Source organism: Grampus griseus (assembly GCF_964374135.1).
Source record: "Grampus griseus genome assembly, chromosome: 5".
Taxonomy (NCBI): domain Eukaryota; kingdom Metazoa; phylum Chordata; class Mammalia; order Artiodactyla; family Delphinidae; genus Grampus; species Grampus griseus.
Genome location: NC_138998.1, coordinates 101,288,443 through 101,300,050, shown reverse-complemented (window position 1 = coordinate 101,300,050; position 11,608 = coordinate 101,288,443). Strand labels below are relative to the sequence as shown.

The 11,608-nt window shown below is 35.7% G+C and overlaps 1 protein-coding gene across 2 annotated transcripts in view; it reads left to right on the top strand.

Moving 5' to 3' along the window:
- Positions 1 to 11,608, top strand: part of ARL13B (ARF like GTPase 13B) — a 74,842-nt gene that overhangs the window by 47,300 nt on the left and 15,934 nt on the right. For both annotated transcript variants that reach the window (XM_082655100.1, XM_082655099.1), the window contains exons 4-6: positions 4,616 to 4,721; positions 6,171 to 6,373; positions 9,516 to 9,630. In XM_082655100.1, the coding sequence (XP_082511226.1) occupies positions 4,616 to 4,721; positions 6,171 to 6,373; positions 9,516 to 9,630 (424 nt within the window). The remainder of the gene's footprint in view (positions 1 to 4,615; positions 4,722 to 6,170; positions 6,374 to 9,515; positions 9,631 to 11,608) is intronic.

The following is an 11,608-nucleotide window of genomic DNA, read 5'->3' as shown; positions in this document are numbered from 1 at the left end:
TTGTTAAACTGCCTAGATGTACTTGGCACAGGCTCTGTAGTTCCAGTCCTATATTACATATAAAGTACATTACTCACAAAAGAGGGGGTTCGTAATTAAGCAAAGATTACTTTGTTTTCCTTAGGTATGAAAACTTGCTAAGTGTATGGAATTTGGAATAAATAGGAATGGAAAGAACCTTGGGTAAAAGCTTTTTGTTCAGTTTATTTAAAATGATTTAATTCCATCTTATTTTAGGGAATTCCAAGAACTTAACTCAGAAAATTACCAAATTTCAGAACTACAACAGCCAGAAAAGAGTTCATGTCTTTAAACCTGCCACCTTACCTTTTTTTTAGTATGCCTGCTATTTTTAAGTTTCTTTCATAGTTTTCCATATCAAAAACTAAAATTGTACAGCACTATATGTTATGCTATTTATTATATCAATATAACAATTCAAAATTAATTTTTACCAGAGTGAAATATTTGTAGGAAAAATCAGAAATAAAATTTCTCTCACACAACTAAATTTTCTTACATTCCCTTTTTCTCTGCCTGAGTTGTTATGATTTGAGGGTGAGAGGAGGGACATTGCTATAATATCTATCAAAATAACATCTGTATTTATTCTTTGGTTTAGTAGTCCTACTTCCTGGAGTCTGTTCCCAAAATAAGAAATAACAACTTCACACACTTTATTCCTCACAGCCCTCTTTGTAAAATCAAGACATTGGGAACAACCCATGATGAAACATCTATATAATGAACATTTTGTTCATTAATAAAGAGTATAGTAATAAATAAGATTTCTTTATACTACTTCAGAGTAATTTTAGGATTTACTGTTTTTAAAAAAAGCATGGTGATGCACAAAAGTGCATCTAACTTTCGAGGAAGAACAGGAGGGTAGAGATACACGCACATAAACACCCCGTAGCCAGCCAATAGCAGTGCATATCCATAGTGCCCAAATTGTGGTCTTTAAAATACCATTTCCCCCATGTACATGTTTATATTATTAAAAAAAAACAAAATCAGTGGGAGGATGAATTAAAAACTAATGAAACCGCTTATACTGTTGGTGGATGTGAATTGGTACAGCCACTATGGAGAACAGTATGGAGGTTCCTCAAAAAACTAAAAATAGAGTTACCATATGGTCCAGCAATCCCACTTCTGGGCGTATATCCAGAAAAGACCAAAAACTCTAATTCAAAAAGATATATGCACCCCCAATGTTCATAGCAGTACTATTTACAATAGCCATGACATGGAAACAACCTAAATGTCCATCGACAGATAAATGGATAAAAAGATGTGGTATGTATATATATATGTATATATAAAAATAAATAATGGAATGCTATTAGGCCATAAAAAAATGAAATAATGCCATTTGCAGCAACATGGATGGACCATGGACCTACAGATCATCATACTAAGTGAAGTAAGTCAGAGAAAGACAAATATATGATATCACTTATATGTGGAATATAAAAAAAAATACAAATGAACTTATTTACAAAGCAGAAATAGACTCACAGACATAGAAAACAAACTTATGGTTGCCAAGGGGAAGGAGGGGAGGGATAAATTGGGAATTTGGGATTAATAGATACATACTACTATATATAAAATAGATAAAAAAACAAGGACCTACTGTATAGCACAGGGGAGTGTATTCAATATCTTGTAATAAACTATAATGGAAAAGAATCTGAAAAAGTATATATATGTACACATATATGTATAACTGAATCACTGCTGTACACCTGAAGCATTGTAAATCACTTACAATTAAAAATAGTATAATAATCAATAAAGAAAAAAAAACTAATGAAAATGGTTACCTATAGGAGACTAGGAAGAATAGTGGAAAAGAGAGAGAGAGGGAAAATATTTTTTTCTGATTTCATTTTGTTTTTATAGTTTGAATTTGGAACCATATAAGTGTTTTAAAAATTAAATCTTAACATAAAGAATAAAACTATCTTTAAAAAACAAAAGCAGCCTGAAACAAATGAACCTAGTTATGTATCTAGATGGTGGCATAACCGCACAGAGAAGGATTACTTCAAATAATTTTAGAATCAGTATTTTGACTGCATCTCTTGTGGGATATATCTTATAGACAAGAATAACCACAAAGGAATCTTAATGTGCATTAAGTAGTGTTATTTTTAGTAATAATGTTGGTATTATTATGTTGAAACTCATAGGAGAGAGCAAATAGTTAATGATGGCGTTATTAGGAGCTGTAGTTTTCAGCATAAGGAAAAAGATACAAATTAAGAAGCTAAGTAAAAACTTGGTAATGTTTGATTTAAAATGGAAAAATCAGTATGACCTCATGACTTAATTTTTTCTTTCTTAAAAACTATATTTTTCCTAGCTTTGTCCACTGAAATGGTCTAGGAGCAATGGCAAGTCAATAACGATAAATGTCCAGAAGTGCCCAGATTGTGGTCTTTAAAATACCAGTTCATACTAAAAGGAACCAGGGCTCTTTAGGGAATTGGATGAGTTCAGGTCTGGACCATTGTTTCTTACAAAAAAGCAAAGAAGCTATCAAAGACTCTTGGAGTTGTACCAAAAGAAAACAGGAGCCAGCACAAAAGGGACTCCCACTAACCAAAAATGGGTAACTTTGAGCCTCAAAAAGAACAGTAACTATAATAAGTTGAAACATCTAATATATTTTAAAAATCCATGAGTCCATAATGATATCTCCCACAAACCAAAGAAAGCAACTTGATCACCTTTGGAGGTTAATAGGACATCAGTTCATTATTATGAAAATTAGGAAATGAAGGCAAAGGATCAAATATTTATCTTGACTTTTCTCTGAATTGTACTTGAGTCACCAAGTAGTTAATGAAAACTTACTTTTTAGCAAAAATCCAGCTAGTTAGTGCAAATGGAATACAGAACTAAAAAAGTCATGATTTTATAGCCACTTATATGATAATGGTATTAAACACAGGTCATTAATGGTTGCTAAAACCATTAGATGAAAGTTTAACGGAAAACTTTATTTTGGACAAATCAGGCTGACTGCAGCCTGAATCCATGGATCCATTTAACCATCACTGAAAGTGGTGCACTCAGATATTAAATGCCTCCTAAGTACTAGCAGCATCTATGAAATATGCTTGCCAAAATATTTCAACTTGAAAGCCATCCAGCCTGTATATTTAACTACTAGATGCAGGAAATACAGGGTGTGTATGTTAAATGACTTCATAAGGAAGATATCAGCCAAATCCTAAACATGGGAGATTCTATAGAAAAGTGACTTGTTTTGTTTTACAGATAGATGTCATGGGAGGAAAAGAAGTGTTGGTCATAGTGTTGCAGGAATGGGAGGTGTTGGCGTCGGGGGTGATACTGATTCAAAAACAATTAAAAGAATAAATTGTAGTAATATGTATCTGGTTTGGATCTGGATTTGGACATAGCACTTGTAAAAAGATATTGAGGAATATTAATTTTTTTAAGAACTTAGGTGTGATAGTGATATTGTAATATTTTTTAATTTTTAAATTATGGGGTGACGTGATATGACTGATGGGGGGAAGTGGAAGATACGTAGATGAGCAAGAATGGTACAAAACTGATAATTTTTAAAGATAGGTGATAGGGTTCATTAATTTTACTATGTACTTATTAAATAATATATATTTGCCTGAAACATATATCAAACCCTGACCAAGACAGTGTTTTATTCAACTTTTTGACCTCTGCCATCTGATAGGCAAATAGTGGTATTTTGTGGTAATTCCTTTTTTTTTTTTTTTTTTTTTTTGCGGTATGTGGGCCTCTCACTGTTGTGGCCTCTCCCGTTGCGGAGCACAGGCTCCGGACGCGCAGGCCCAGCGGCCGTGGCTCATGGGCCCTGCCGCTCCGCAGCATGTGGGGTCTTCCCGGACCGGGGCACGAACCCGCGTCCCCTACATCGGCAGGCGGACTCTCAACCACTGCGCCACCAGGGAAGCCCCCTATTTTTTTTAAACTTATTTTGTTTTTTTCATTTGTTGTTCCTCAGTTTGTTCCTAATGAGTGTAAGGTTTTCTATGCACAGTGCTATGCTAAGTAAATTAGATAAAAGTGGCCTCACTTCTCCAGTAAATTGCACATTTATGTGGACACACTCACACGGTGGAAATACAGGTGAGCTCAAATAATACAAGCTCTGAATGAATATTTGGGTATTTAAAGCATGATACAGATTGTATTTAAGAAGAAAAGGACATGGGATAAGAGCCTTTACATCATGATGCAGTGTATTTTAAGGGAAGGATATAATTAATGTGAAAGTTGGAATTGATGGCTGAGTGCTGTGGAAACTAGTCCACTTCTTTTTCTATTTGTACTTTTTTTGTTGGCCTGTTGACCTATTGCTTGTTTTCTTGACAGTTCTCTTTACCTGATTTCCCTTTTATAGGCCAATTCTTACAGACTTACTTTAGCGGCAATAAAAAGGAAAAATGAAATAAATTGTACACTACTCTCTAAAACCAGTATGTTCTGTAATGAGTAGGGTTAAAACTTTGGAATAAGAACATGGTCAAAACAATCTTTTAAGTGGCTGTCTGATTGTATATTTGCTATAAAACTACTTATGTCTCTCTAGGTTGGCAAATAAACAAGATAAGGAAGGGGCTTTAGGAGAAGCTGATGTGATTGAATGCCTGTCTCTGGAAAAACTGGTCAATGAGCACAAGTGCTTATGTCAAATAGTAAGTTTTGGGGGTTCTGCCCTATGAATTATGTTCAGTATAACTTAGTTTTTGTAAAGGTGATAAGCAATTAGGGGGTAGGTAGCTAACAAAATAATTTATTAGTGTTTTTTTTTTTTTTTTTTTTTTTTTGCGATATGCGGGCCTCTCACTGTTGCGGTCTCTCTCATTGCGGAGCACAGGCTCCGGACGCGCAGGCTCAGCGGCCATGGTTCATGGGCCCAGCCGCTCTGCGGCATGTGGGATCTTCCCGGACCGGGGCACGAACCCGTGTCCCCTGCATCAGCAGGCGGACTCTCAACCACTGCACCACCAGGGAAGCCCTTTATTAGTGTTTTTAAAAAAATTTTTTAACCTGTTCTCACTGTTTTTTTAACAGTTCTCACTGTTCATTTGATATTATTTATTACAGTGATATTTGTTTTCTATTTAGTTGTTACTGACTTCTATAAGCTATCTTTCATGATTTCAAAGACTTTAGGTTTGCTCTTTGTTTAAGACATTGCTGACAGGACCTGTAAGCTATACAAACATGTCATACTATAAATTTTATAAAATGGTAAAAGTATAAATACAAAATTTATACTTAGGGGAAGTTTATAATGAATTTTAAAAAATTATATCAGGAGAGTTATCATACAGTCTTGAGAAGATGGACTGAGGATTTAATCATTTATTCTGGTTTCAGAAAATGATTGTTAGGCTGTCAATCGTAAAAGATGGTTACTGGGAACTCCCCGGCGGTCCAGTGGTTAAGATTCCGCACTTTCATTGCCAAGGGTGCAGGTTCGATCTCTGGTTGGGGAACTATGATTCCACAAGCTGTGCGGTGCAGCAAAAAAAAAAAAAAGAGCTTCCCGGGTGGCGCAGTGGTTGAGAGTCAGCCTGCCGATGCAGGGGACACGGGTTCGTGCCCCGGTCCGGGAAGATTCCACATGCCGCGGAGCGGCTGGGCCTGTAAGACATGGCCGTTGAGCCTGTGCGTCCAGAGGCTGCGCTCCGCAATGGGAGAGACCACAACAGTGAGAGGCCCGCGTACCGCAATAAATAAATAAATATATATATAAAAAAAGATGCGTACTGCCGTAAATTCCCTGGTATAACAAATTAAAACTTTCTGTGATTTTTAATAAGTAAGAGTATTTTTCTTCTGTAAGTTCAGTTTTGTCAGTGAGTTCGTTTAAAATTTAACTGTCAACTTTTTGTGTCATAATCGCTCTCAAAACTTACAGATATGATCCATAAAATATTTCCACTCCTACGTACATACTAATGTAGTGATCATTTCAAAGGTGTGTTTTGTAAGTTGAAGCAGGTGCTTCATATCATTAATTTAATGGGTTAATTAATTTTGATTCGCCAGTAATTATATCTTAATGGTTTGTCAATAAATTTTTGTAGAGATCTTTTAGTTTTAATCTTTAAGTCAAACAAATTGCTGTTTTTAAGGAACCTTGTTCAGCAGTCTTGGGATATGGAAAGAAAATTGACAAGTCCATTAAAAAAGGCCTTTATTGGCTGCTACATATCATTGCAAGAGACTTTGATGCCTTAAATGAGCGCATCCAAAAAGACACAGCAGAACAACGTGCTCTTGAGGAACAAGAGAACCGAGAGCGGGCTGAGAGAGTACGAAAATTACGAGAAGAAAGGTAAGTAGATTAATTTTGTAGCACAGTGCATATGAAAAATCAAAAACACCACACTTTTATTAATAATTTTTTTAGTTTTGTCTATTTAGGTTCCTCTTTTTGTATGAAGGAAGATACTAGGTAAATTTTTTATTTCTGTAGACCTGCACAAGTTTGGTTGATAGGGTTCTAAGTTTGGTTGATAGCACAATTGGCATCTAGTGGGAAGAGGCCAGGGATGCTGCTAAACATTCTGTGATGCACAGGACAGTTTCCCATAGCAAAGAATATGTCAGTAGACTGAGAAATCCTTCATTAGTCTCAGCAAAGATAGAAGGTAAGCAGTGAGTGGATCAGCCAGCTGAAGCAAAATCTGATCTTCAACACTTGTTTTGTCTGAAAGTGGACTAAATTGCACTATCTCAGGTTTTAAAACATGCTTTTAAAATTATTTTAAAAATATGTTGCCTAAAGGGAAATTTTAAAAATAAGTTTAGCAAACTCTAAATTAAAAAAAAATGTTTATGTAAGTTCTACCACAGAATCAGTTATAATAATGTTAATGCTGGAAGAAAGTACTCAGATTTGATTAGAGGTTGAATTTAGTTCTTAATCCCAAGATTTCTCTTTCTTTCTCCACTGACATGGCAGGAGAGGGAAGAAACAAAAAGATTTCTAAGTGAGCTCCTGTGAGATCCAAAGTGGTCTTCCATCTACCTAAGTAATATTGGCCTTCCATTTGCTTTAACAGTTGCAGCCTGGTAGGCAAGAACACACTAACTGCCCTTGGTGAGGTGCTCCTTTATGCTGTCAAGGAAATCCTCTGATTACTGGTATCTTTCATTTAATTCAGAGATAGGACTTAAAGGAAAATATTTGGAGAGATAACTCTTCTGTCCTCAAGGGCTCAATAACATGAGTAGGTCAGTCATCTCAGTCTCTCTTGATAACAATATGAGGTTTTAGTTCCTATGAGAATCTTTATTTTCTATTCTAGTGTATATTTTCATGATATAAAGCTCAGTACAACCAGTCATTCATACAAATATGCCTTCCATGTATTTATAAAAATAAAATATATGGCCATACTTTTCTAAAGGCTTCTTTGCTTTTTCTCTACTTAGAAGAACAAAAAGAAAAAAAAATTGAGCTGGGTAAAAGAAATCTAATTAGTATTTTTTTTCAAGTTTTTACTTTTTCCATAAAGATATTCCAAGTCATGTTATGGCAGGCTTTTCTGGTACCCCATTCCCCTTTCCTCCTTTCTCCTAGCCATGCCACTTGTGGTCTGAGTCGTCTTCTGTTGAACAGAGACTGCATAATTAAATTTAGACAGGAATAATTAAAAAAAACCTTTTTATTGTTAAATACAATCTAATAGGTTTGGATTTTTTGTTGGTTTGGATATTTTTGAAAAAACAGTAAAACAAGCTATTATTGGTATCTGAAAATAGTATATTAATACCAGATACCTGAAATTGCTTACTAATAAATGAGTAACATTAATGACTGTTGGGACTTCCCTAGTGGTGCAGTGGTTGAGAGTCCGCCTGCCAATGCAGGGGACACGGGTTCGAGCCCTGGCCCGGGAAGATCCCACATGCCACAGAGCAACTAAGCCCATGCACCACAACTACTGAGCCTGCGCTCTAGAGCCCGCAAGCCACAACTGCTGAGCCTGTGTGCCACAACTACTGAAGCCCGCACGCCTAGAGCACGTGCTCAGCAAAAAAGGGGCCACTGCAATGAGAAGCCCACACACGGCAATGAAGAGTGGCCCGTGCTCACCACAACCAGAGAAAGCCCGCGCACAGCAACAAAGACCCAACGCAGCCAAAAATAAAAACAAATTAAAAAAAAATAATGATTGTCCTGTAAGTATGTTTATATACAGAGTGCTTTCACATATATTACTTTACCTGAAATAACCCTATGAACTATGTATTTTATCCACATTTATGGGAAGGCAGAGGCTCAGGTATCCAGATAGATATCCAAGGTCACAGAAGTAGTAAATTGCAGATCTCTAAATTTTGGCTTCCTAGGTTCAGAATGAAAGTATATATCTTTCCATCATAGAACTTAATAAGTGCTGTAGTAATGAACATTGACATTGTTTTACTATATACTATTGTTATACAGTCTAGTTGCAGATCTACAATGGTTATGTTCCTATCTTCAGCTGCTTCTTTTAGTAACTTATTACCTTCATCTATGGGGCAACATTAGCTTTAAATCACAGAGTAATGAAATTCTCAGTAGTAACTAATATAGAAAAACTTATTTAATCTAAGTGATATAGGGCAGCTTATTTCTATAGCCTCTTCTACTTATGCAAAGCAACAGTTGTTATCTAGTTCATTTATGATATATAACTAGACACACCTCTTAAGATGAAGGTTAACAACAGGACTTATTTATCTGGTTAACATCAGTGAAGAGGACAGCATTTGTTTGGGAGGGTAATTAATAAATTGATAAATATAAACCCTTGTTACATAGAAAAATAATTAATATGCATCACTGATGTTAAGAACTCAATCATAGGGAATGTCATTTTTGTCAGCATTTCTTTTTTTTTTTTATTTCTCTCTCTCTCTCTCTCTCTCTCTTTCTTTTTGGCTGCGTTGGGTCTTCATTGCTGCGTGCAGGCTTTCTCGAGTTGCAGCCAGCGGGGTCTACTCTTCGTTGTGGTGCATGGGCTTCTCATTGCGATGGCTTCTCTTTGTTGTGGAGCGCAGGCTCTAGGCACGCAGACTTCAGTAGTTGTGGCACACGGGCTCAGTAGTTGTGGCTTGCCGGCTGTAGAGCACAGGCTCAGTTGTTGTGGCACACGGGCATAGTTGCTCTGCGGCATGTGGGATCTTCCTGGACCAGGGATCGAACCCATGTCCCCTACCTTGGCAGGCAGATTATTAACCACTGCACCACCAGGGAAGTCCTGTCAGCATTTCTTTCTTTTAAAATTAAAATGATTAATCTTTACATGGGGATAATGGCCTGTTACCTGCATAAAGATATCTGAAAATCTCTCAGTAATTCAAAGCCATGTCCAGATGTTTAAATTACTGAATTCAATAGCCTTAAACCTATTGGAAATGTTCTTAAACATGGTTCAGCATTTTCTCATAAGGAATTCCGATTTTTTTCCCTCAAACAATAGAGAACAAAGAGAGCGAGAGCAGGCTGAACTCGATGGAACCAGTGGTCTGGCTGAGTTGGACCCAGAACCAATTATTGTTAATCCTTTCCAGCCGATAACATCTGTAATCATTGAGGTATGGATGGTGGCAAATGTAATTTTTATGTCTTAAGTTATAAAGTTGGAAGTTCAGAAAGGAGGCAGGGAGCTAGAAGTATTTCACCAGAGGTTGATTATTTGTAAAAGAAATTAAATGGGGGAGATGGGTTAAAGGTTTGCTGCTTTTTCTTCCTCTTCAAATTTACCTTCTGATCTAGTATAAAAAGGGAAGATGACTTCAGAATTAACTGAGAATGAAAATAAAGATTGAATGTAGCAACTATCACAGTTACTGTTCTGATAAATTTTTTTTGTCACTTATTTCATATGATAATAGTATGTTGGCTCATATTTACATTATCTTTATCCCTGTATTGCTATTACTATCCCTTTACAGTAATATTTAGATGCTTATGGTGCATTATAGTACATAAATGATTTTCTAGTTATTTTCCTAGGATACTTAATGTTTGAGACTATAATAAATTCTCTTATATCTGAATATTATTTATTTTAATTTTAAATGTCAGAAGTTTTACCAAAATTAATGTGTAGATTTTAATCATGAAGAAGTTATGGGGTTTTGTGTGTGTGTGTGTGTGTGTGTGTGTGTGTGTGTGTGTGTCCGTGTCCCCGTGTCTGTCTCTCTGTGTCTTTGTTTTCATTTGCTACTGGTGTTTGGAGTTTGCATTGGCCCTGCTTTAATCACCTTCAGCAGCTATTCCTCCTCAGTGACAGAGCTTCCTAAATCTCCTCTCCGTTCCCTCAGAGCTTAATGTGGCAGGTGGCTTGCTGGACCCGCCTGTATGTTCTCTATTCCTCTTCCCTGTCACTGCCTCCTTCCACACAGGTACTCATCCGGAAAAGTGGATGATTATTTCTTCCTTGGGGCTGCTGCTGAGGAGGGAGGCAGCTCCACAGGTAAGAAGATGAGTGTAGAGTTTTTGGTGTTGCTTTGTGTTTGCCAAATAGTTGGTAATATGAGATATTTGGTCTGAAGTTAGTTAGATACTAGAAGGTTAGCTGTATTTAATCTTTTTATTAACCCCATTGCATTTACCTTAAGCGTGTGCTTTTCTAAGTATAGTAAAGCAGTCTTAATAACTTGAGCTATTGTTTTGTGTCCATACTATTAAATATTGTGTTTGTCAAGTTTTATATTCTTTTAAAAATATTGGTAGAGGAAAAGAAAATCAAGTTTGGTTTTTTACTTTGAAACATTGATTTACTCTATATTTGTAATAAAGCTCACCTTATAGATAATGACCAATTATTTTATAGTACCATGGTTGTAAATTACTTAGAAGGCCTTAGCACTTCTACCAACATTGTATTTTTCATGATATAAAGATATGAACAATACTGGTATACAGCACAGAATATCTTATATTGAAGTCCCTGAATTAATTAGTGGCATGGGGAAAGTACAGTTATTATGCTTTTAAAATACAGTAATTTTAAGAAGATCATCAGTAAAGGAATGAAATAAATGGAAATAAATTATCCATAGTCTCTCTTTTTCACCAGGCAAATTTTCTTTTCTTCCCCAAAAAACTTCTCCTTTAAAATATTACCTTACATTCATTCCTTTGATTTTATCACAGACAATAAAAATGGTGAGATATTGGTTCCAGAATAGATAAACAGATCAATGAAACAATAGTAACAAACCAAATTATATATAAGCATTTAGTGTAAGATAAATGTGGCATTTCAAATCTGGGAGAAAAGGATATTGGGACAACTGAACAGTCATTTGGAAAAAAGTAAAATTATTGAACACTGTATACCAAATTAAATTTCAAAAGACTTAAATGTATAAAAAAAGAAGACTTAAAAATACTCACATAATACAGTTAGACATTGGTATATACTTGGAGGAGGTTGAAACTTTCAAAGCAGGACAATGAGGCCACAAATCATAAAGTGAAAAATAGGTAGATCGTATTATATTCAGTATTTAAAGAGATGTTCTACAGAGTTAAAGACAGAAAAAAAAACCCAAGCTAATCCTA